The 26903-nt window shown below is 51.5% G+C and overlaps 1 protein-coding gene across 4 annotated transcripts in view; it reads left to right on the top strand.

Annotated features, from left to right (window-relative positions):
- Window positions 1-1584: 1584 nt before the first annotated feature.
- The window catches only part of LOC147122377 (interferon-induced protein 44-like), a 73614-nt gene continuing 48295 nt past the window's right edge, over window positions 1585-26903 (top strand). Inside the window, exons 1-3 of one of the 4 annotated variants that reach the window (XM_085983491.1) lie at window positions 1585-1903; window positions 13312-13796; window positions 13894-13933. In XM_085983491.1, coding sequence (XP_085839617.1) covers window positions 13313-13796; window positions 13894-13933 — 524 coding nt within the window. In that variant the 5' untranslated portion in view covers window positions 1585-1903; window position 13312. Of the gene's footprint in view, window positions 1904-13304; window positions 13797-13893; window positions 13934-26903 lie in introns of all 4 variants that reach the window. The other 3 variants (XM_085983490.1, XM_085983492.1, XM_085983493.1) reach the window with 3 other exon arrangements.

Below are 26903 nucleotides of genomic sequence, written 5' to 3' on the forward strand. Positions count from 1 at the left end.
ATCTGAGGAAGGATGTTCTTGTCATGGAGAGAGTGCAGCGAAGATTCACCAGGCTGATACCTGGGATGGCAGGAATGACGTATGAAGAGAGATTGGGTCGATTAGGCTTATATTTGCTAGAGTTTAGAAGAATGAGAGGGGATCTCATTGAAACTTATAAAATTCTGACAGGACTGGATGCAGGAAGGATGGTCCCAATGGCGGGGGAGTCCAGAACCAGGGGTCACAGTTTAAGGATAAGGGGTAAGCCATTTAGGACAGAGATAAGGAGGAATTTCTTCACCCAGAGAGTGGTGAACCTGTGGAATTCTCTACCACAGAAGACAGTTGAGGCCAATTCATTAAATGTATTCAAGAAGGAGTTAGATATATTTCTTAAGGCTCAGGGGATCAAGGGATATGGGGAGAAAGCAGGGACAGGGTACGGAGTTTGGATGATCAGCCATGATCTCATTGAATGGCGGAGCAGGCTCGAGGGGCCTGCTCCTATCTTCTATGTTTCTATGTTTCTACTTACAGGGGCAGGAGTGTGTTGATATTTGCTGGACATCTCTTGAAATTTGTTAATATTTACAGGGGGCCTGTGAACATATTCATTATTTTCAAAAAGTCCTGCTTGAACAAATGTTGAATAAGAGGCTGGTCGGTAGCTCTATCGGCTGGGTTAGATTTACGATCCACGGAGCTTTGACTTAAATGTAACTAATGAAAACTTGACCTGAGAATCACAATTTTACACCGAATACTTTTTAACCACGGATTTTTAACCTATAAATATTTTTGAAAACCAAATAATTCAACGGCATTACCGAGATGCGGTGCCGGACGGTTGACGCCGGCCATGGACCACGCCAAGGGCTGCCAAGAGGGGCCGACCTGGAGGTTGGCCAAAATTTAAAAATGTCGGCCCGGTGCGTAGCCGGACCACCCCTGTAATTAGCGCCCCGTCAGCGGTGTGCGGCCCAGCTCGTGACCTGCGAGGCTGTCGTTGATATCGCCCGCGGCGGCCTCGCGGGGCGCAGCCGATTTTTTGTCTGTGGGGCGCTAAGGGCTCGCGTTGCTCGGCGATGATGTCATTGCCGGCGGCGCAACAGACTGGGGCGGCTACCGGCGAGGGCGCGATGCTACCAGCTAGCGCCCCAGTAGCGCCCCGCCGAATTTCTCAGCAGGTGCTATTAGTGCCCCAACCAGGCGATAAGCTCTTTGTGCCCCATTAGCGCCCCCGGAGGCACTAACGGTGGGCGCAGAGGAGGCGAATTTCGCCCCCTTTGAGCAGGGTCGTCAAACCCCCAGGATTGCCCTGGAGTCTCCAGGAATGAAAGATAACCTCCAGGACACTGCTCCGAGTAAAAACCCGGGAGAACAATCATAGATAGGGGCATTAAAAAAAATAATTCTTTTTCTTTGTGAAGATTTGTTTAAAAAATGCTGAATAAGAGGCTGGATCGCTACTTCTATCGGCTGGGTCAGATTTACGATCCATGGAGCTTTGACTTAAATGTAACTAATGAAAACTCGACCTCAGAAACACAATTTTAGACCGAATACTTTTTAACCACGGATTTTTAACCTTTAAACTTTTTTTTGAAAACCAGGTCCGGCCAGACTGAGATTCAGAATCAGTTTCACTTTCATTTCCACTAAAATCGGAACCAAGGGTTTTGAAATCACAAGCAGCTGAGGGTTCCGGCTCCGAGTCTCTTCACATCCTACACAGTCTGGCGGTTTTGGTTAGTAGTGGAGATTTTTCTGGGGTTGTGGACCTCCGACTGCAGGCTGCTCCTGGGAGACCGCCTCAGATATATTCCTGTTGTTGAGAGCAGTTTGGGCCTCAGTGTCTTTCGTCATTGTAGCAAGTAGCAGAGTGAGTCTTGTAAAGACATCTCGCCAGACAGTTTAAGGGGTGAGTATTCTGAGATCCTTTCTGTGATAAGAGACTGGACAAAGTCAGGTTATGATGGAGTTTTGCTCCGTAAGGCTATCAAGGGGCGTGGAGCAAAGGCAGGTAAACGGAGTTGAGGTACCGATCAGCCTTGATCTAATAGAAGGGTGGAAGAGGCTGGAGGGGTTAAATGGCCGACTTCTGTGGTCCCTGGAGATAAGGAGGTTTCGAGGTGATCTGATTGTGGTGTGTAAAGTACTGAAATGAATTGAAAGGGTAGATATGTAATAAGGTTGATTTTTCTCTCTGTTGCGCCCTACAAATGGGGTGCTAAGGTGTCCAGCGAGGCAGAAACCGGTTTTGCCTGATTTTTGCCCATTGTGTGCCCGCTCCAATTTTGTGCCAGGCATTGGGGAGGCCCCGAAACCTTCCATCTGAAACTTCATGATTATATTAGATTGAAGCTTAAGTTATCGTGACATTGACGCGATTTTGCCTAGTTTTCGCCACCGATGTACCAGTCGCTGCTGATACCCAAACACCTTAGGGGTTGACCGAGTGGTGGGGGTGATATACTTGGGTAGAACAAATGAAGGACTGAGACATGATGAGTTGCTAGTTCATGTGCTTGTTTCCTAGGCCAGAGTAAACTGAGCATGCTCATACTAAACTATGTAACAAACCATGTGAGAATACATTACTCTGATTTCCCCTTATAAAGAAAAGTATGTATTCCCCTCTCAAATACAACAAAACTATGGTCCCACCTTTCCCAGCATTACATGTACCACAACAGAAACTCCTAGCTTTTTTCTTTTAACTGAACCACAAATGCTACAAATCCAGTTTAATAGCAGGCTTGCAGAATCTTCCTGATCTCCTGATACTGCAAGGATCAGTGCTGGGTCCTTTGCTGTTTGTAGTGTAAATTAATGATTTAGATACGAATATAAGAGGTATGATCAGTAAGTTAGCAGATGATATGAAAATTGGTGGAGTGGTAAATAGTGAGGAGGGAAGCCTCAGGCTACAGGACGATATAGACGGGTTGGTTAGGTGGGCAGAACAGTGGCAAATGGAATTTAACCCTGAAAAGTGTGAGGTGATGCATTTTGGGAGGACTAATAAGGCAAGGGAATACACAATGAATGGTAGGACCCTAGGAAGGACAGAGGATCAGAGGGACCTTGGTGTGCATGTATATAGATCCCTGAAGGCAGCAGGACAGGTAGATAAGGTGGTTAAAAAGGCATATGGGATACTTGCCTTCATTAGCCAAGGCATAGAATATAAGAGCAGGGAGGTTATGATGGAGCTGTACAAACTGCTAGTTAGGCCACAGCTGGAATACTGTGTGCAGTTCTGGTCACCACACTATAGGAAGGATGTGATAGCATTGGAGAGGGTGCAGAGGAGATTCACCAGGATGTTACCTGGACGGGAGCGCTTCAGTTATGAAGAGAGACTGGACAGGCTGGGGTTGTTTTCCTTCGAGCAGAGAAGGCTGAGGGGGACCTGATTGAGGTGTACAAAATTATGAGGGGCATAGATAGGGTAGATAGAAAGGAACTTTTCCCCTTAGTAGAGGGGTCAATAACCAGGGGGTATAGTTTCAAGGTAAGGGGCAGGAGGTTTAGAGGGGATTTGAGGGAAAACTTTTTCACCCAGAGGGTGGTTGGAATCTGGAACTCACTGCCTGAAAGGGTGGTCGAGGCAGGAACCCTCACAACATTCAAGAAGCATTTAGATGAGCACTTGAAACGCCATAGCATACAAGGCTACGGACCAAGTGCTGGAAAATGGGATTAGAATAGACAGGGCTTGATGGCCGGCGCGGACATGATGGGCCGAAGGGACTCTTTCTGTGCTGTATAACTCTGAGGGCTAGAAATTCAGTTAGGGGCGCCCAGCTCGCCTGGGCGCCGGAATTACCGCTGCGCGCGGAGCCACTTGCGCCAGCGGGAAATTCAGTTTCAGTGCCCCAAGTGGAAGCCGGTCGCTAAACAAGGGTTTCGGCGCCCCGCTTGAGGCGCTGAAACTGAATATCGGCGTGTAAAGTGCCGCAGCGCCACCCGCTGCGGCACGGCAGCCTGCGGTACTGCAGGCCTTCCTCTCATTCTTAAGGGGGAGGTGCCTGCAACAGCGCGATCCCCGCTCGCGAGTGCCGGCAAATGAGCCCGGCACCAAGGAGAAGTGCCGGGCTCTCTGGAAACAGCCGGCAATGCCGCGGGGGGGGCTGTAGCAGGCCGGGGAAGGAGGTGCGGGCAGGCGGCTGCCGAAAAAGCGGCCGGCCGCACCTCCACCTTAACTCGCCCCACTACCGGCACAGGCAGGCCCCGTGTACCGGTCGCTGTTTGCGGCCGGCGCGCGGGAGGCGGCAGCAACCAAATATGGCCAGCGGGGCGATAGCGGGGCGTTGCGCACACCGATGACGTCATCGGTGGCGGCGCAGCGCTAATGGCTAACGCCGCCATTAGCGCCCCGCTAAATATCGCGGTAGGTTTGCACAGTGGCGCAAAAGCCCTCTTTGGGCGCAAACTGGTGGCGCAGGCCACTGAATTTCTAGGCCTATGACTCTATGACTCCTGGTACCACCACTCTGTTTCCCCACTTGATACAACCTTGCTCACAAGACAATTCAGTATGACGGTTATGGAATGGTTTCAACTCTGTGTCCATACACTGATCAATCCATCCATTCAAGGTGTTTTCATACACTCTTTTCAGTACTGAGTCCTTTTGAGTCTCATCTGCAATCTCAGTTGCATTCACAGGAAAGTCATTATCAACTGCACCTAGCATGAAAATCTCACCTTCACTCCCAACAGATGAGTCTTCATGTGGCAACCTGGACAAGGCATCTGCGATTGTGTTTTGGTTTGAAGTGCGATGTTCAATCGTGTAGTCATATTGTGACAACAACACTGCCCAACTTTGCATTCTTGATGCAGCAATTGCAGGGATGGCAGATTTGGGCCCCATATTGCTCGGAGTGGTTTGTGATCGGTTATCAGGGTAAACTTTCTGATGATCAGGAACTGTTGGAATTTCTTGATTCCAAACACTGGGCGAATGCTTCCTTTACAATTTGCACGTAGTTTCTTTCGCTCTTTGTGAGGGTTCGCAATGCGAACGACATTGGTTTCTCTTGGCCGTCATCCATTACGTGGCTTATGACAGCTCCCACATCATAGCTAGAAGCATCACACACTAACTTAGGCTCAAGCTCTGTGTCGTAGTGCACAAGTAGAGCATCGCTAGAGAGACTTCTCTTACAAGTGCCGTAAGCTTCCTGTTGCGCTTTTGTCCACTTCCACTGGACATCCTTCTTGAGGAGTTTGTGTAATGGAGCTAACATGATCGCTAACGCAGGTAAGAAACGTGTGTAGTACTGGACCAGTCCAAGGAAAGATCTTAACTCAGACACATTCTGTGGCTTTGGAGCATTGGTGACAGCATCAATCTTTTCCTTCACTGGTTGCAAGCCATTTGCATCAACTTTCAGACCAAGGTACACAACCTCGGGCTGCACAAAAGCACATTTGCTCCTTTTCAACTTGACATTGTGGGCATTCAACCTTTGAAGCACTATATCTAAAACTTCTAGATTTTCTTCCTCGCTGCTTGTTGCAATCAGCACATCATCTTGATTGCATAAGCAAATTGGAATTTCTTGCAAAATCTTATCCATCGTAGCCTGGAAGATTTTGGGGGAGGACTTTACACCATACAGCAGCTTGGTGTGTGAGTACAGTCCCTTGTGTGTGTTGATGGTGAGATACTGTTGACTCTCTTTGTCAACATTCAGCTGAGTGTAAGCGTGCGACAGGTCAAGCTTAGAGAAAGCCTTTGACCCTGAGAGTGCTGCATACAAATCTTGCGATGTAGGTAACGGGTACTGCTCATTGTCAACTGCTTGGTTGCTGGTAAATTTGTAGTCACCGCACAAGCGTACAGTTTTGTTGGCTTTGGGCACTACCACAATCAGGGTAGCCCATTCACTTTTGTCAGTTTTTACCACCACTCCGCCAGCAAACCATGTGATAATACTTACAAGTGGGGGTGATTTAAATTAAATTACTTCTTTGTTCTCGGGATATGGGCGACACTGGCAAGGTCACATTGATTGCCCAACGCTAGTTGCCCTAAGATTGTGCTGGTGGTGGGTCTTCTTCTTGAACCAGAGCAGTCCCTGTGCTGAATGTGCTCCCACAGTGCTGTTAGGTAGGGAATTCAAGGACGTTGACCCAGCGACGCTAAAGGAACAGTGATCTATGTTCAAGTCAGGCTGGTGAGTGCCTGAGGACCAGAGTGCTAGACTAAGGATGCACAGACTAAAAAAGGATGAGGAAATCAGGAAGTATTGATTATTAATGCGAGACCGGGATGTGGAGGGATGGGGGATGGTATATAGATATTAAAAAAAGGTTCGGCAGTGACTTGAAGACACTGGCCACCTCTATGTTGCACTGAGGATTGTTTATGAGGGAAGGGTTGGCAATCGAGGATGTGGACAACCTATAAATGACTGCATTTGGGTAAATTTCTCAAATGATCTATACTTAAACAGCAATTCATTTGTGTGTTTAAAGCTAATTCCTGTTTCAAAAGCACTGAGATGCCTAATTAAAGAAAGAAAAGAAAGGACGTGTATTTATATAGTGCCTTTCACAACAGCACAACGTTGCATAATGCTTCACAAAGTACTTTTTGTTTAAGGTGTAGTCACAGACCTACATTGGCCCCTGGTCCAGCAATGCCTTGTATTCAAATCCCTCCATGGCCTTTAAGGGACTGCGCAGCCCATTCAAATTTCCGCGCATGCGCGGTTTTTCCATTGGGAAGCCGGCATGCAGCCTGCGTGGGAGCTCTAGGCAGCCTCGCGGCTGCACAGCTTAACAGGAACACTGCTCTCTACCTCAGCAATGAGATAATGACAACATAATCTGTTTTAGTGATGTTGGTTGAGGGATAAATATTGGCCAGGACTCCCCTGCTCTTCGAATAGTGCCACTTGAGCGGGATGGCAGGACCTCGGTATTAACGTCTCATCCCAAGTACGGCACCTCTGACAGTGCGGCACGTCCTCAGCACTGCACTGGAGTGCCAGCCTGCATTATCTGCTGACGTCTCTGGAGTGGGACTTGAACCCACAACCTTCTGACTCAGAGGTGAGTGTGCACCATAGGAACATGGGAGAAATTCGGTTATGCCCCGCTTGGGGGTGGTAACTGAATTAGCGCCAGCCATTTAGCACCCGGCTTACTGCCCCGGCACGGGAGCGGAGCGCTATCTTGGGTGCTCCACTTCTTCTCGGGGCGGTTTCTGGGGCGCAAAGCACGATAGCGCCGGAGCAATACGTGGCTGCTCCGCGTAGCGCTGACGTGCTTCATCGCCCCTCCCCTTCCGTTAAAGGGGAGGGATGCTGCGCACTCTGCAGGCCGTTTGACGGCCTCCACTAGCCCACCAGGGCGGTGTGGTGCCAAGACCGCAGCCGGCACCAAGACGCAGTGCCGAGCTGCGCAATGACAGCCACGGCCCACGCCAAGGGCCACCACGAGGGGCCGACCTGGAGCTCGTCCAAAACAATGAAATGACGGTGTGAGGCACAGCCGGGCTTCCCCTTTAATTGCCACCTCACGTGCAGAGGTCGGCCCGGTTCACGACCCGTGAGACTGTCGCTGAGATCACCCGCGGCAGCTTCGCGGGGCGCAGCCGAATTTCTGCCGCGGGGCGGTAAGGGGCCGCCTCGCGGGTGTTGTGTCCATCAGTAGTAAGACACAGACTACAGGAGAACGGCACAACAGGTGTTTACTTAACGTGGCTCACTCTGGAACTGCCTGTACAGATTACTACTCAGTGCTATATACAGGTATGGTCACTGCCGGTACTACAGTATACATGAGCTGTAAAAAGTAGTTCCCCCCCTTAAAGGTATATACATTACAATTCCCTTTTAGATTAACAGTACCATAACACTCATTTAACAATTAAATATCAAACTAATTACAATTAACACTTTTAACATACAATGTTAGCTGAAAATAGTCCATTTATATATTCAGTCTTTGGGGAGGCTTCCTGATCCTTTCTGGATAGCGCCTTTCCCGAGTGTCTCGCTCTTGGTGCGGAGGCGATTCTGGCACCCTGTCGTCGGTTGTGTCATCAGCTTCCGATGCTACTGTTTCTGGGGTAGATGCTACCTGTACGTCAGGTTCATCACCAGGTACGTATGGGCGAGGCATGGGGTTGACTTGTTCCTGTGACTCTAGGATCTGGTCAGCATGGCGTCTCACGATGTTCTCCCCAACGTCCGCTGTGTACATTAGTGGCCCCTGCTGTGTGCATATCGTTCCTGGCTGCCATTTTTCTGTTCGGTAGTCGCGGGCCAAGACTGGTTGCCCTACATTGAAGCTCCTTGTTGGCTTCTCATGGATGTGCTGGAATTGCTTACTCTCAACATCTCTTCGTACGTTTGGTCTGAGCAAATCCAGGTGAGATCTTAACCTTCGGTTAAAGAACATCATGGCCGGGGCCTGGTTGGTGACTGCATGTGTCGCATTCCGGTAGGCGAACAGGAAATCGTCCACCTTATGCTGCAGCGGAATGTTGTCATTGTACATAGCCTTTATTGCCTTCTTAAGGGTTTGTACGAACCTCTCAGCCAATCCATTTGTGGCTGGATGATACGGGGCGGATGTGTAATGCCTTACCCCATTCTTCTGCATAAACCTCCGGAACTCTTCGGACACAAACTGTGGTCCGTTATTGGAGCAAATCTGTTCTGGCAAGCCGTTCCTGGCAAAAATGGTCCGTAGGACTGCAATAGTTTTCTCCATGGTGGTGGAGGACATTTTGATGACCTCAGGCCATTTCGAGTGCGCATCCACGGCTATTAAAAACATTGAGTCCATGAATGGACCAGCAAAATCAATATGCACCTGTTGCCATGGAGATGAGGGCCACTCCCATGGGTGTAGAGAGGCATGTGGTGGTACATTTTGGACTTTCTGGCATCCAGAGCAGCTCTTGGTCAGGAACTCGATTTGTTTATCGATTCCCGGCCAGCACACCTAAGCCCTGGCAAGGCTTTTCATTTTTACCCCTCCCAGATGGCCCTCATGAAGCTTATTGAGCACTCTATCCCTTAACTTGGGTGGAATTACCACTCGGGATCCACACATCAAGGTCCCCCGGCACACTGACAGCTGTTCTCTTCTTGTCGAGAATGCTGGCCATCCCTTCACCGTCAAATCATATACGCGAGACATTGTCGGGTCATTTCGGGTCTCCTTTTCTATACGAGCGTTAGTTACCGGTAGGTATTCAACTATAGTCGAATGAAATATTTCGACAGGATCCACTGCTGGTGCTTCCTCCACAGTAGGCAGTGGCAGGCGTGATAGCCCATCAGCATTTCCATGCTGTTTCATGCCCTTATATTCAATCTCATAGTGGTGCGCCCCTAGAAAGAGTGACCATCTTTGTAGTCGTTGCGCAGTCATCACCGGAACGCCCTTCTTCGGATTAAAAATGGAGACAAGAGGCTGGTGGTCAGTCAGCAAGGTGAATTTCTGCCCGTGCAGATAGTGATTTAACTTTTTCACTCCCCACACTAGGCTGAGGGCCTCCCTGTCAATCTGGGCGTAGTTACGCTCGGCTGAGGTTAGTGATCGTGATGCAAAGGCTATTGGCCTCTCTGAGCCGTCCGAGAATTTGTGCGACAGCACCGCTCCAATGCCGTAGGGTGACGCATCACACGCCAACCGAATTGGTAGTGCTGGGTTGAAATGGGCCAATACCTCTTTCGATGTGATTAGTGTTTTGCTCTTCTGGAAAGCTCGTTTACATTCGTCACTCCACTTCCATGGCACTCCAGTTTGCAGTAGGGTGTTCATTGGGTGTAGTATTGTAGACAAATTTGGCAAGAAGTTACGGTAGTAGTTTACCAGCCCGAGGAACAACCTCAGTTGTGACACGTTTTCCGGTGCTGGAGCCTTGACTACTGCCTCAATCTTTTCTGGGGACTTATGCAACCCCTCTTTATCGATAACATGGCCACAATACGAGATCTGTTTTTTAAAAAACTCGCATTTGGGGCGGTTAGCTTGGAGCCCATATTCCTTCAATCTAGTGAGCACCTGCTCCAGGTTGGCGAGGTGATCACTGTCATTTTCGCCTGTGACCAGGATGTCGTCCAAATAACGCTGGGTCCCTGGGATCCCTTGCAGGACTTGTTCCATTGCCCTTTGCCAAATAGCCGGAGCTGATGCTACCCCGAATACCAGCCGGTTGTATTGGTAGAGACCTTTATGGGTGTTGATTGTGAGGTATTTTTTTGATGCTTCTTCTACCTCCATTTGCAGATACGCCTGGGCCAGATCAATCTTAGTGAAGCGTTTCCCTCCAGATAGCGAGGCGAAAATATCTTCAATCCGCGGAAGTAGATATTGCACGGTGTGAAGGACTGGGTTCACTGTTACCTTATAGTCCCCACAGATGCGAACCTTCCTTGGTTCCCCAGGCATGCTGCTCAACGACTTTTTCATCACAGGGACGATGGGTGTAGCCCACTCGCTCCATTCTACCTTGGACAGTATTCCTGAACGTTCCAAACTCTCCAGCTCTGCTTCGACGGCTGGGCGGATCGCATAAGGTACCGGTCTGGCCTTAAAAAATTTTGGGCTCGCGTTTTCTTCAATTTTAATTGTTGCTGTCATGCCCTTTAGTGTTCCGAGTCCTTGCTGGAACACTTCTTGCGCGTCGGTTAGGATCTTTGACAGTCGCCCAGGTGTGACGTCGTCATCCTTTTTGGCAGCCACAGTCAGTGCTTGTATGGAATGCCAATCCAGCTGTATTTTCCGGATCCATTCACGTCCCAGTAATGGTGGTCCTCCATCTTGCAATACATACAGGTCTAGTTTTGGTGTTTCCTTACCGTTATATATAACGGTCACCCTTATTTTTCCTTTGGGGTAGACTTTTTGCCCCATGTACGTCTTCAAAATAATTTTTATGTCTCTCAAGGGTATGTGTGAGAATAGCCGCTCGTAGTCCCGTCGGTTTATGACTGTTAGGGCTGATCCTGTGTCCAATTCCATTTTTACCTGGACTCCTGCTATCTTGAGAGTGACCCAAATGGTTCGGTGATCCTCCATTTTGATCACATTATGTAGTTTCAGACAACTTAGCTCCCTGTTTTCGGAGTCGGTATCACTCTTTTGTTCGTCTGAACTATTCTCCGTCACCTTATGTAACTTCTTGTACTTTTCTTTTGGAGATTTCTTATTGCTGGTTTTCTTTCCCGACCTGCAGACTGGTGCTATGTGTCCTACTTTTCCACGCTGTCTGCACACTTTGTCTTTGAACCAGCAATCATTGTGGTCGTATGTTGTTCTGCCACAACGATAGCACTTCTCTGTTCTGTATGACATTTAGTTTGTGCCATATTCTTGCGGTCTCTGTTGTATCTCTGCAGCGCCCCGTGCTGCTGCTTCATATGATACCGAATTGCTAAAAGCCTTGTCCAGCGTAAGGTCCTTCTCAGATAAAAGCCGTTTCTGGGTTCCTTCACTTTGAAGCCCACACACAAACTTGTCCCTTAAGGTATCTGCCAGTCCCGTTCCAAACTGGCAGTGTTTCGATAGTTTGTGCAGTTCCGTTAAATATTCAGCATTGCTTTCATCCTTATGCTGGTTCCGTTTGTGAAACTTGAATCTTTCTGCTATCAGCAGCGGTGTGGGGTTTAAATGTTCCTGTAGTATCGTCACTATGTCTCCAAAACTCTTTTCCACTGGCTTCGCTGGGGCTACTAGATTTCGTAATAAGCCATACGTCTTTGCACCCATTTAATTTAACAATACCGGCGCTTTCTTGTCATCTGACACCTCATTTGCCTTGCAGTATACCTCTATTCGTTCGACATATGTAGTCCAATCTTCGACTTCATTGTCAAATGCGGTGATACTGCCACTCTTCGGCATTTTGGGTGTGGTTTACAATGGCTTAAAATGGCGTCTCCCGCGCTTTCCTTCCTCCCCCGCTGCTGCCAACGCCGCTCTCGGCGGTCCTCGTGGCAATGGCGGCGCCCTATAGGTTTCGCGCGCTTCTCCTGCGCTGCTGCCAATGCCGCTCTCGGCGGTCCTCGTGGCAATGGCGGCGCCTCGCGGGTTTCTGTGCATCTCTCTCCCTCTCCTCGACGCTGCTTGGCCCCTGAACACCGGCTGCGCCCTGTGCGCTCTGCCCTCTCTCTCTCCCATCGACGTTGCTCGGTCCTTTGCTGTGCCGCTCGGTCGGGCTCTAGCCCGCCGCTGTCCGGGAAGGGTCTGCGCACTACCTGTTGCCAGCCCATTTCGCTGGACCACCGCAACTGGAAAGCCAAGCCTGCCTCTCAACAGCCTCCCCCGCAATTCTCGAGTCTCTGCTGGATGACTGGGCGGTTGCCTGTGGTCGACGCCCGTGTCTCTGGCCTTGACCTCCAATCTACTGGTCTCCAGGAACGAATCCCTGGGAGGTGATGCAGAGTTGCAGGTAGGATCGAATTTGCCTCATCGCCAATGTTGTGTCCGTCAGTAGTAAGACACAGACTGCAGGAGAACGGTACAACAGGTGTTTACTCAACGTGGCTCACTCTGGAACTGCCTGTACAGATTACTACTCAGTGCTATATACAGGTGTGGTCACTGCCGGTACTACAGTATACATGAGCTGTAAAAAGTAGTTCCCCCCTTAAAGGTACATACATTACAGCGGGGTGATAAGGGGTCGCGCCGCTCGGCGATGACCTAATCGCCAGCGGCGCAGCTACCGCTGAATTTCGTGGGAGGTCCGGGGGTGCTAATGAGAGGCGCAAACCAACCCAATGTTCCCCCATAGTGACATGAATAGGCCATTCAGCCCCTCGAGCCTGTTCTGTCATTCAGTGAGATCATGGCTGATCTGTATTTTAACTCCACCCACCTGCCTTGGCTCCATACCCCTTAATATCTCAGATTTAAAATTTTTAATTCAGCTAATGTCTATTGCTTTTTGTGGGTGGGAGTTCCACACTTCTACCACTCTTTGTGTGAAGAAGCGTTTCCGAACTTCTCTCCTTAATACCACTGTACCACTGAGTCAAGGCTGACACCATTAAGAATCACAGGGTTACATTTTCATCTTACCCACTTGGACATTATCTGGTGGGAAGGACCGCAAGTCCCTTATAGAACCTGTCGGATTTTCCTTCCATTGGGTACTGTTGTTTTCTGGGCAAACTAAAATCAATCCATTGTACTGATTAAAATCTAGTTTGATATTGATATTCATTAAAATCTATTTTAATCAAATGTTTTCTAAGTTTTAGCATGTCTGTGATAACGTCTCAGCTCACAACAGAAAATCAGAAGGAACTGTCCCATCGTATTGATTAAATGTTTTCCAGGTTTCAGCATGTCTGAGGTAACGTCACGGCTCTCAACAGAAGAGTGGAAACAACTGTCCCAACTTCTCGGAAAAGTAAACTTACATTTACTTTACAAAGCGAGTGTCCATGGTTTCAATGGCCAAATTTTCCATGCCAAATGTGATCAACAAGGACCAACATTAACTGTCGGGTACAACAAGCAGGGTGTCACTTTTGGAGGTTACACAAGTAAAGATTTTGTTGAAAGTGGAAGTACAGTGGATAACAAAGCTTTTCTCTTTCGACTATCATATTATGGAGGAGGAACGCCACTTACGCGTGCTGTGTACCCAGATGCTGTGGCTGTTCTTAATACTGTGAATAGCGGTCCCAGTTTCGGAGGAAATCTTGTGTTTCTGGCTAATGGCCAAAGAATCGAAGGCGAACCTGGTCAGTCCTACAGTTTCAATAAATATGACCTGTTTGGCAATGATGTAGACCTTGTAGAATGTGAAGTTTACCGTGTGGAAGGTAAGGGCTCTTTTTCATTTTGCCAGGAATGGCTATGGAATGAGTGCAGTTACACAACTGATACTAAATCTGATTTATATTTACACATGTTTTCCAGAGTTAAAACCTCCCTGGAGAAATCTAACGTGGACGACAGCGTAAGTTTCTTAATGGGCATTCCTGCTTAAATAATGTGCGCAAAAGTAAATTTTTAAAAAGTGAGATTAAAAAAAATGAAATCCTTTACTGAACCTAATGCACCTGGGTCAACATGTCTCACGCTAAACCATCTAGCCTTGTACTAGGTCGAGTCCTTGCGGTCTCGAAGATAAGACGAGCACTCTTTTTTATTTATCCACAGGATGTGGGCATTGTTGGCAAGGGCAACATTTATTGCCCTCAAGAAGGTGGTGGTGAGCACCTTCTTGAACTGCTGCAGTCCATAACTTCTTTGTAGTGGATTTTGATACAACTGAGTGACTTGCTCAACCATTTCAGAGGGCAGTTAAGAGTCAACCACATTGCTGTGGGTCTGGAGTCACATAGAGGCCAGACCGGCAGATTTCCTTCCTTAAAGGACATTAGTGAATCAGATAGGTTTTTATGACAATCCCGTAGTTTGATGGTCACTATTACTGATACTAGCTTTTTAGTCCAGAGTTATTTAATTAACTGAATTTAAATTCCCCAGCTGCTTTCGTGGGATTTGAACTCATGTCTCATGCAATATAATGTTGGAAAGTGTGAGGTTATGCACTTTGGCAGAAAAAATCAAAGAGCAAGTTATTATCTAAATGGAGAGAAACTGCAAAGTGCTACAGTACAAAGGGATCTGGGGGTCCTGGTGCATGAAACACAGAAGGTTAGTATGCAGGTACAGCAGGTGATCAGGAAGGCCAATGGAATCTTGGCTTTTATTGCAAGGGGGATGGAGTATAAAAGCAGGGAAGTCTTGCTGCAGTTATACAGGGTATTGGTGAGGCCACACCTGGAATACTGCGTGCAGTTTTGGTTTCCATATTTAAGAAAAGATATACTTGCTCTCGAGGTGGTTCAGAGAAGGTTCACTCGGTTGATTCTGGAGATGAGGGGGTTGACGTATGAGGAAAGGTTGAGTAGGTTGGGCCTCTACTCATTGGAGTTCAGAAGAATGAGAGGCGATCTTATCGAAACATAAAAGATTGTGAGGGGGCTTGATCGGGTGGATGCGGGGGGGATGTTTCCACTGATGGGTGAGACTAGAACTAGGGGGCATAATCTAAGAATAAGGGGCTGCCCTTTCAAAACTGAGATGAGGAGAAACTTCTTCACTCAGAGGGTAGTAAATCTATGGAATTTGCTACCTCAGAGCTGTGGAAGCTGCAACATTAAATAAATTCAAAATGGAGATAGACAGTTTCCTAGCAGATAAGGGAATTAGGGGTTACGGGGAGAGGGCAGGGAAGTGGACGTGAGTCTAGGTTCGGATCAGCCATGATCCTATTGAATGGCGGAGCAGGCCCGAGGGGCCGTGTGGCCTGCTCCTGCTCCTATTTCTTATGTTCTTATTAGTTCAGGCCTCTGAATTACTGGTCCAGCAACATAACCACTCTGCTACTGCTTCTAATTGAACACCTATCCAGCCTGGAGAGTCTTTCAGAACCACTGTCTGATCTTTCATCTTTATTCAGCGGCGTTGAGACGAAGTTATTTTGTAATAGAATAATTAACTTAAAAAAAAGTCTAATCATTCATACTTTTGTTTCTGCGTCCGTGTTTGAACACATAACCCATTTTGATGTAACTGTGATAAATATGATAGACATTTAGGTTGAATTTTGTCATTTTCCTTTTATTTTTGCTACTTTTCTCCCTTCCTCTCGCACGAAGGTACAATTCCGTGGGTGCCAGCGGTGTTCAGCCACCTCGCCCAATTGCCCGTCCTTTATCTGCGAAACCAGACAGTAGGCCCAACTTTCCCCGACCACGCCCCCCGCCTGACCGCACGTGATGCGAAGCACACTCGGAGTGCATTCTAACAAGAAGTACCTCTTTGTTTTCCGAGTTCAAGTAATTTATGTAGCGTGGGTGTGAACCGGAAGCACGTAGCATCTCTGGTTGAGCATACGCCCAATCTTGAGAGGACTGCAGCAGCTTAAGGCCTGAGTCGTGGGCAGGGGCTTCCGGGCGCGTGCCACTCGCTCAGTGGCTTTAACTGGGGCTGGGTAACGTGGGACTATGCAAGTGTGTAGGTGGGAATCCCATTCCACCCCCTTCCCCTTATCCTGCCATGATGCGGAGAAGATGATAGATATGCCTCTGGGGCAGGCCCTTTGTGACCGCCACATACAGACATAAATTCCCTGTTCCGACTCCCACCACTTATCCCAGCATACGCTAGTCCCTCCTTGGGTCCCTGTGACCGTCCGGTGGGTGTCGTTCCCCATTCGTTCCCAGTCAGCTGTACGGTCCCCCATGTCTGTGCTCAGCTTCCTGAGCCACCACCACCTTCCCAGGGGAATCTGCCCTCTGTAAGTCAGGCACACGCATTTCCCCTCAGTGACCCCGACCCGTGTGGCCACAACCTGTACGCTGGGGCAGGGGAGGGAGGCCTCGCCGTAGGTGAACCCGGTCTGGCTGGAGTACCGGGTGGAGTTGGATCCCAACCACCCGGGCCATCTTCCCTCATGGGAATAGATGGCGGGCTCCTCCGCGCCTTGTTCGCTGCTCCCAGCAGTCACAACTGGTGCTTTCTCTCCTGAGCATCCATAGATGTGGGAGTCCTCCACGCCCCCTCGCTTTCCAATGCTCATTCCTATCAGGGCGAGTAGGAGTACGCCCCCCTTCATCCTGAAATCCTTTCTGCAAAGAGACACAAGAACATATAGCCAGGTCCCGAGGAGATTCCCTGACTTGGGTGAAGCATAGTCGAGTCTTGCGACCTCGACTCAATACAAACACTCTTAACAATACTACTACTATTTAAACTACCAATCACCTCGTTTAAACTTAAACTAAACACCCAAACTTAACAATATCACACTTAAATTACATAACTATGTACATCCGCCGCCCGTCTCCTGGTGGCCAGGCTAATCCCTGTTCGGGCTGCGGCACACCGCTCCCTTTGGTGTGGCCGCACTGTCCTGTACTTTCGGTCCCTCGCAGCCTGTGGCTGCTGGCTGGGAACCTCTGCCCTCAGACCGATCCCTGACCCGAGAGGCTGCCCTTTCAAACGGGGGAGTTGGTGAGCACGGTTTCCTTGGCTGGGGCGTCCGTGGGGACCTTCTAGGGACTTTGGCGGGTGGGGTTTTACTGGCTGGCGGGCCTTTGACCCGAACCACTGCCCCCTCCGGTGCGGTCTGTGGGCTTACCACTGCCGCTGGCTGGGGATCTTCATCCTCAGACTTTACCTCTCCTGAACCTGGGCTAGGGGCAGGTAACTCTTCGCAGCCTGGTGCTGCAGGCTGGGGGTCCTCGCCCTCAGGTCCCAAATCTGGGTCTGGGGCAGGGTCTTCGCCCTTGGGTCCCTCCTCATCTATATCCCAGAAGAGTGGGGGAGTGTCCCAAGTGGTGGGCGGGATGGCCCCTCCCCTTAAACAAGCCACAGCGCCTGCCTGTGCAGTCTGTGAACTTGCTCCCGCTGCAGGCTGAGGATTTCTATCCTCAGATCTTGCCCCAACTGGCTGTTCTCTCTTCTCGGGCTTAAACAGTTTACACTGGTTAATATGGAACCATCTGGTGTGCCGAGGCATCTTAATGGCGTATACCATGGGGCTTGCCTTGTCTACAACGCTCTAGGGCCCCATGTATAACGGTTCTAGACTTCCTACCCGAGCAAAATTCCTCACCATGACCTAATCCCCTATTTCCCACTCGTGGTGTTTTCGGGGTTCTAACAGCAATCGGTTACTCCGATGCTGCTTTCCCATGTTCCCAGCCGCCTGCCCATGGACCTGCTTAAGGTGCTCAAAGAAGTTCCTGGCGAACCTGTCCCGGTTTACCTCCCTGAGCGACCCACTGTGAGCACCGGGGCTAGTACATGGGTGGGGGTCCGCATAACCCTGCCAGTCATCAGCTCGTGTGGGGAGTACCCCGTGCTTTTTGACTGGCTGGCCCGGATCCCCATCAGGACCAACGGTAGGACCTCGGCCCATTTTCTAGGCGAGTCCACCGCCTCTTTCCTCAGCCTTTCCTTCAAGGTCCTGTTCATTCTCTCCACAATCCCTGAGGACTGTGGGTTCTGTGCAACGTGCCACTTCCCCTCGATGCCGAGCAGCATAAGGGTATTCTGCATTACCTGCCCGGTAAAGTGACTCCCTTGGTCGGACTCCACATACTGTGGTAGCCCCCATTGCGAGAACACTTCCCGGACCAGGATCCTGGCAGTACCCAGAGCTGTGGCTGTTCTGCAGGGGAAGGCTTCTACCCATTTCGTGAACACATCTACCAGGACTAGGCAGTACTTATAGCCTCCCTGGGCGGTGGGCAGGGGCCCGATGTAGTCGACCTGTATCGACTGCCATGGTCCCTCTACCCTCCTGATGTGTCCCATAGGTACCTTCCTTTTGTGGGGGTCAGGGTTGTTAGCAGCACACACCAGACAGCTGGCGCAGAACTCGCGGACATCTTCCCTGAGTCCTGGCCTCCATCCCGCCTGTTCCACCCACTGCCAGGTGGTCTCAGGCCTGGAATGCTCTGCTCCTGGACCCTCATGGGCCAGTTGAAGGAATTCCCTCCGGTGCTACTGTGGTACCACCCATTGTTCTCCCCTAAACAGCATGCCTTCTTTCACAGACAGGGCTGCTGTGCCGTAAGGACCCTCTACCCTTTTTCCCTCAGACACTGCACTGAGGACTGCCTTGAGGACGGGGTCTTGGGCTTGGACCGGGGCTAAAGCTACCCCTGCACTCCCTTGTGTCCCATCCCTACCCCTGACTGCTGCTATGGGTCTGGACCCATATGGGTCCCAGAAAGTACCTGTGCGTTCACCCTCCTTAGCTAGCATGTCAGCCTGCTGGTTGCCTTGACTACGGGGTTCTGTGGAGGAATGGGCCTTCACCTTATGGATGAAAACCTCCCCTGTTCCCCCACTGCTGCTAAGATTTTCTCCAGCAGGGGTTTTACTGTGAGGGGTCTCCCGTCGGCGGAGGTGTATCCGCGGCGGGACCAGATGGCCAGGTACTTCGTACACAACTTGCATGTGAACATGCTGTCAGAGCAAATCGTGTAGGGGGTGGGGAAGATTTTGGGGTGTGTAACAACGTACACTACCGCGGACAGTTCAGCCTACTGGGTGCTTATGGTGCTGGGGAGCTTAATTGCCAGGGCAGTGTTTGCCGCTGGGTCATAAACTCCACACCCTGTGAGTCGCTCGCCAGCAGATACCGTGCTGGAGCCGTCCACATAGATTTCGCGGCCTGTGGGGTGTATCCCAGCCCGTAAACCTATGTCCACTTCCCAAACCCCTTCTATGGAACACCGGTGGGCTGTTCAGGATATACCAGGTTGGCTGCGAGCTTTGGCTTGCAGAGACCCTTCACCTCTAGGTCCATCTGTGAGAGGAGCAGGGTCCAGCGAGCAATGCGGGCACTGCTCACCGTCTCATCCTTGATCCTCCCATCCAGGATCATCTGGGTGGGTGTGTGATGGGTGAGGGGGGTGGTGGGAGAGGTGCCTGTGAAGATCAGCGATCTTTTCACAGCCCAATGTGTGGCCAAGAGGTGCCTCTCACAATTGGAGTAGCTCTTTGTGGTAAACCACTGTTATACCTGCCTGTATGGGTGTTTGTATTCCACTGTGTACATGTCTGTACATGCCTCGGCTGACTCCTCCCACAAGTCCAGGTAAAAAGGTGACTGCTCCACAGTCCCTCTGTATTCTTGACTGGTCGACCACTCGAGGCACACCTTCATTCTCTTGTTAATAAAAGCCTGTTAGTTACTCGCTTAACCTCAGTCTTTTGGGTAATTGATAGCGCATCAATTTTATTAACAAGATTTTTTTATAATGGAGAAGATCCTCACACCAGCATGCCTGGACTTAGACCATCGGGAGGCGGACGCATCCACCAAGTTTGCTCACTGGCTTAGGTGCTTTGAAAAATTCCTGATCGCCTCCGCTGCAACGGTCAAATCGGATGAGGACAAACTGGATGTCCTGACCTCCAAAGTGAACCACCGAGCGTACTCGGTCATCCAGGACGCGACCTCGTACACGGCTGCTCTCAAGCTCCTCAAGGACCAGCACACGCGCCCAGTGAATGAGGTGTACGCCAGGCACCTCCTGGGGAGCCGTAAACAACAACCTGGGGAATCGACCGAGGAATACCTTCAGGCACTGTCTGTGCTTGGCCGGGCCTGTGGTTGTAAGGATGTAAAGGCCGCCGTGTACACAGAGGAACTTATCCGGGACGCTTTTGTAGCGGGCCACAGGTCGAATTACACTCAACAGCGACTGTTGGAGCAGAGTGACCTCGACCTCAACAAGGCCTCTGAACTCGCACTATCATTGGACGCAGCCTACCGGGGCATGGATGCCTACTCCTCTGCACCGTGGACGCCGCGGGGAACGACAGCCTGGGACACGGTAGGACCGTCTCATAGCGCCGTGCCACCCCAGCCGCATCCCAGCAACGGCCCAACTACTGCAGCAGTGTCCCAAGGCCAGAAATGCTACTTCTGTGGCCAGGCCAAACACCCCAGAGCGCGCTGCCCGGCGAAAAATGCGATCTGCTCGGGCTGCGGGAAGAAGGGACACTACGCCAGCGTCTGCAGGGCCAAAGCCACCCCGAACCCCAGCAGCGCCGCATGTGGGCCGTGCGGGCCGCCATCTTGGGCCTCCCCAGCCATGTGCGAACCACCGGAACAGCAGCCATTTTGGACGCCTCCAGCCACATGGGGATCATGGACGCCGCCATCTTGGACGCCAGCCGGGACGCAGCAGGCCCCCAACACCGCCTCATCTGATACCCGCAGCGACACACCGACCCCTACGCTGGCCTCCGTTACGCTGGACCAAGCGAGACCGCACCAACTGGCCCGGTCCACAATGGACATTAAGGTAAATGGTCACGAAACAACCTGCCTTTTTGACTCTGGGACCATGGAGAGCTTCATCCACCCCGACACAGTGCGGCGTTGCTCTCTCCCAGTCCTGCCTGCGCACCAGCGGATTTCTATGGCCTCCGAGTCCCAGTCGGCGGACATTGGCGGCTACTGCGTGGTGACACTCTTAGTAGACGGGACTGTGTACGATAATTTTAAACTTCTGGTCCTGCCCCACCTCTGCGCTACCGTTCTACTGGGGTTAGATTTTCAGTGCCACCTTAAAAGTGTTACGATGGCGTACGGTGGACCCCTCCCCCCACTCACAGTCCGCAGCCAGCAGCTTCCAAACTGCCCGCCGCGCACCAGGTGCAACCTCTCCACACTCAGAGTCACCCCCCCCCCCGACTGTTTGCTAACCTCACCCCCGACTGTAAGCCCATCGCCACAAAGAGCAGGCGATACAGTGCCGGGGACAGGGTTTTCATTAAAACCGAAGTGGAGCGGCTCCTGAAGGAGGGGATTATTGAGGGCAGCACCAGTCCCTGGTGAGCCCAGGTTGTGGTCGTTAAGACCGGCGAGAAGCAGCGCCTGGTCATCGACTACAGCCAGACAATAAATCGCTACACCCTGCTGGACGCTTACCCACGCCCCCGCATAGCTGATATGGTCAACCAGATCGCGCAGTACCGCGTCTTCTCGACCATTGACCTGAAATCAGCGTACCACCAGCTCCCTATCCGCCCTGAGGACCGCCAGTATACTGCCTTTGAGGCAAACGGCCGCCTCTATCACTTCCTTAGGGTTCCCTTTGGCGTCACCAACGGGGTCTCCGTCTTCCAAAGGGAGATGGACCGGATGGTTGATCAAAATGTGTTGCAGGCCACTTTCCCATATCTGGACAATGTGACCATCTGCGGCCATGACTTGCAGGACCATGACGCAAACCTTGAAAAATTCCTCTGCACCGCCCAACTCCTGAACCTGACGTATAACAAGGAGAAGTGCATATTCCACACAACCCGCCTCACCATCCTTGGCTGTGTTGTGGAACACGGAGTCATCGGTCCCGACCCCGACCGGATGCGTCCCCTTATGGAACTCCCACTGCCCCACTGCCTCAAGGCCCTGAAGAGGTGCCTAGGGTTTTTCTCCTATTACGCCCAGTGGGTCCCCTACTATGCGGACAAGGCCCGTCCGCTGATCAAGTCCACCTCTTTTCCCTTGACGGCAGAGGCCCGCTTAGCCTTCCACCGTATCAAGGAAGACATTGCCAAAGCCACCATGCACGCAGTGGACGAATCCATCCCCTTCCAGGTGGAAAGCGACGTGTCCGACTTTGCCCTGGCCGCTACCCTTAATCAGGCGGGGAGACCCGTGGCCTTCTTTTCACGAAACCTCCAGGGCCCGGAGACCAGACACTCCGCTGTTGAGAAGGAGGCCCAGGCTATTGTGGAGGCTGTGCGTCATTGGAGGCACTACCTGGCCGGAAAACGATTTACCCTGCTCACTGACCAGCGTTCAGTTGCTTTTATGTTTAACAACAAGCAGAGGGGCAAAATCAAAAACGACAAGATCTTGAGGTGGAGAATCGAACTTTCCACCTACAATTACGAGATCTTGTACCGGCCCAGGAAGCTCAATGAACCCCTGGATGCTCTATCGCGTGGCACCTGCGCCAGCGCGCAGATCGATAGACTGCGGGCCCTCCACAATGACCTCTGCCACCCGGGGGTCACCAGGTTCTTCCACTTCATCAAGGCCCGCAACCTGCCTTACTCCATTGAGGAGGTCAGGACCATGACCAGGAACTGCCAAGTCTGCGCTGAGTGCAAACCACACTTTTATAGACCAGACAGGGCTCACCTGATAAAAGCCACTCGCCCCTTCGAGCGCCTGAGCGTTGATTTTAAAGGGCCTCTCCCCTCCTCCGACCGCAATGTGTACTTCCTCAACATTATTGATGAGTACTCCTGTTTCCCGTTCGCCATCCCCTGCCCGGACATGACCAGTGCCACGGTCATTAAATGTCTGAACGACCTCTTCACCCTGTTCGGTTTCCCCAGCTATATCCATAGCGACCGGGGCTCATCGTTTATGAGGGACGAACTCCGCCAGTACCTGCTCGCTAGGGGTATTGCCACAAGCAGGACCACCAGTTACAACCCCCGGGGAACGGACAGGTGGAAAGAGAGAATGCGACAGTTTGGAAGGCCGCCCTGCTAGCCTTAAAGTCTAGGGGCCTTCCGACCTCCTGCTGGCAGGATGTGCTCCCCGATACGCTCCACTCTATTCGGTCACTGCTCTGCACTGCCACTAACGCCACCCCTCATGAGAAAATGTTTGTCTTCCCAAGGAAGTCCACATCGGGGACATCGCTACCGCCATGGCTGACGTCCCCAGGGCCGGTCCTACTGAGAAGACACGTGAGGACCCATAAAACGGACCCCCTGGTCGAGAGGGTCGACCTCCTCCACGCCAACCCCCAGTATGCTTACATTGCGTACCCGGATGGGCGGGAGGACACAGTCTCCATACGAGACCTCGCACCCTCGGGGGCCCCAGTAACCCACTACCCACTACCACCCCCCCCCCCATGATCCAATATCCAACCCCAGCAGACGGCATGCCTGGGCCCCGCGACCCGCTCGACACCCACGAGGACTATACACCAGTGCCCCAGCCTACGCGGGACTCGACGCCGGAAGCTTCACTACCCCTGCCGTCGCCACGTCGATCACAGCGGCAGACAAGACCTCCGGAGAGACTCCAATACACAAACTTTTAATACACTTCACCCCGCCGGACTCATTTTTAAACAAGGGGTGAATGTGGTAAACCACTGTTATACCTGCCTGTATGGGTGTTTGTATTCCACTGTGTACATGTCTGTACATGCCTCGGCTGACTCCTCCCACAAGTCCAGGTATAAAGGTGACTGCTCCACAGTCCCTCTGTACTCTGGACTGGTCGACCACTCGAGGCACACCTTCATTCTCTTGTTAATAAAAACCTGTTAGTTACTCGCTTAACCTCAGTCTTTTGGGTAATTGATAGCGCATCACTCTTCTCCACATCCGTGAGTATCCTGGAGGAGTAGACCACCGGCCTCAGCCTGCCATGCCACTCTTGGAGCAGCACAGCACTCAGGCTGTCCCCGCTGGCTGCTACCTCCAGGAAGAACTCTATCCCCCCATCTATGGCCCCTAGAGCTGGTGCAGTCTGCAGGTCTTTCTGGAGCCTGACAAATGCTGCCTGGCAACCCTCATCCCAAGCCCACTCCACTCCCTTATATAGGAGTCGGAGCAGAGGGGCTGCTGTGGCTGCATAGTCCTCAGTAAAGTCTCTGCAGTACCCAGTTAGCCCTAGAAACGACCTCACACCCGTGACTGTGTTGGGGACTGGTAACTCCTGTACCGCTTCCCTCCTAGCTTTATGGCCCTTTCCCCAGCGCGTACAGTCAGGCCCAGGAATTTCACCTCCTGCTGGCCGATCTGCGCTTTCTTTGGGTTTACTTTAAAATCCTTTTGCCTGAGCAGCTCCAGCAGTTCGGCCAATAGTGGGCCATGCTCCTCTCTCGAATCAGTGAATAGGAGCAGGTCATCCACATATTGAACCAACTGTCTGGGCTGGCTGAAATCCTTTAAACTGTTTGCCATGCACTGATGGGAAATGCTGGGGCTGTTGTGGAAGCCCTGAGGCAAACAGTTCCAGGTGTACTGTTGCCCTTTAAACGTAAAGGCAAACTTGTACTGATCCTTCCTCCTTAAAGGGATGGACCAAAACCCGTTGGAAATAACCAGCACCGTGAAAGTGGTTGCGGATGCTGGGATACTTCCTATCAGGTCGGCAACTGCTGCTACCATGGGTGCACAGGCTGGGATGTTGCTGTTGAGCACCCGATAGTCCACCGTGGCCCTCCAGGAGTTGTCCGGCTTTCTAACCGGCCACAGCGGAGAGTTTACGTGGGTGGCTATCGGTCTCAGGACTCCCTGCTGTACTAAGGAGGACATGGCTGCTTCCATGTCTGGCTCCGCTTCCCTGGGGAAGTTGTACTGTTTTTGTGGTCGGGCCATGGGGTCCCCGTCTACGCTGACCTCAAACCCGTTGACCCTCTCGCAGTCGTGTTTGTGTGTGGCAAATGTGGCTAGGTGGGCTTGCACAAATGCCTGGAACTCCTTTGGGGTATTTCTGACCATGAGCTCGAGGTTATAACCCTCTTTAGGCTTCATGGTGCACAGGGTCCCCTTCCCTTCTTTCCCGGGGATGACTACTACTCTGCCTTCCTTTCCTGTACTTGCCCCCCATAGGCAATGATTTCTTAAATCGACCAGGATCCCGTGGCCTACAATAAAGTCGGCTCCCAGGATCCCTTTTCCACCCTCCTGTTCCCACTTCATTAGGATACAGGTCCACTTAGAGTGGAGTGTTCCTAAACGAATGGAGAGCGGGATGGAAAATGAGCCGGCCTGTTCTCTGCCTGTGAATCCTGCCAGACTGTATGGGACCCCGCTAGATAGAGGCGAGGTGGTGGGGTTAGCTGAATGGACCACGGTGCATGATGCCCCCGTGTCCAACAGATAGGTCCCCTTTACCTTTTCTACCTCCATCTCCACGAGGGGTCTCTTCCATACATCGTACCGAAGGGAACACAGGTAAACAGGCTGCGCTGGCTCTAGTCAGGGCTGTGGGTTGGATGGGGCTGACGGGGTCAGAGCACCGGTAGCGGCTGCTACTCTCCCTTGGCCAGTCAATAAGGACCTCATGGTGTCCAAAAATGACTCAACCGCGGCGGGAGGGATTCCTGCCTCTGCTTTTTGGGCTGGGGCTGTGGAATTCTTTCCCTTGTTATCTTTCCAAGGGTTTTTGCACTCCTTCCCCCAGTGACCATCCTTCCCACACCCATAACAATTGAGCTTTGTGCTAGAAGGGTTATTCCCTTCCTGATGCCACTCCTTCCTACCCTGTCGGGGTTTTACCTCATGCACCTTCCCCTTGGGTGGGTGTGCATCAGTTCCCCTACCGTTCTTACAGGCTAGGGTCAACTGATCACCGTAAGTTCGGTGGTCAGGGGATTCCTAGGGTCGAAGCAGACTTCCGCCTTGGCCCGGACCTGTGGCAAGCTGTTTGCCACCAGGCAACGGAGCCAGTGGGCCAGCTGATCCCGGTTCAGGAATGCCCAGTTAGGTGCCCCAGGACAGACACTCTTATATACCGGCCATAACCTGTCCGCGAAAGCCTGCGGGGTTTCCCCCGTGAGCTGCACTGTCTTCTCCACACGGGAGAAAGGACTTCCCTCATTCATCCCCATGGCCTCTAGAACTTCATCCCTGAGCTCCTCATACCCGCTCTGCCCCCTCTTACACTCGTCAGAGAGGGATTGGAGGAGCTTACTCTCTAAAGAGAACAGCAGCATTTTGGCCCGCTCAGCATCATCGCACTCGTTGACGCTGGCTGCCTGTTCCACTTCCCTGAAGTGGACCGAGGGGTCCCCTTTTTCAGTGAGCTTTGGCTCACCATAGCCCTAAGCTGTTGGGTGCCGTAGGGTAATACGAACTGGTTTTGGAGGGGTCCCTCGCCCTCGCCATTAACGGGTGGGCCGAACCTCCGATGCCGGGGTGGGCACATCGGCCCCGGTTCCAGCCTCTCTTGCGGGGGTTGTTCCACCTCCGCTTCTACCCCTAACCTCACCCCCCCTTGCTGCCAGACCTCGCTAAAACCTGGCGCTACGGGTGGTGGTCGTGGGACCTCCTGTTCCTCAACCGGGTCATCCCTTGGCACTACCTGTGGTGTCTGAACCGTTCTCCCCTCGTTCCCTGTAAAATCCGCCTGGCCTGCCTTCGGGCTTATGAGGCACACCTTGCCCTTTGCCTTTTTTAGGGCAAGGCTCAGATTCTCTATCTGTTCCTTACAGGGGCCATGATCTGCATCTTCAAACCCCTGTTCGCTTGCCAACTTATAGGCTGCTTTTACTTCTTTTACTTTCTCCTCCTGCTCTCTTACTTGTCTCGCTAGGTGGGCGTTCTTTTCCCGCAACCTCAACTCATTACCCTTGGCTTCGGTGACCTGGCACTGTAGGTATTCCAACCTGGCCTTATGTTCT

This window comes from Somniosus microcephalus, chromosome 3, assembly GCF_052327205.1.
Source record: "Somniosus microcephalus isolate GS21.2 chromosome 3, FLI_Smic_1.0, whole genome shotgun sequence".
NCBI lineage: Eukaryota > Metazoa > Chordata > Chondrichthyes > Squaliformes > Somniosidae > Somniosus > Somniosus microcephalus.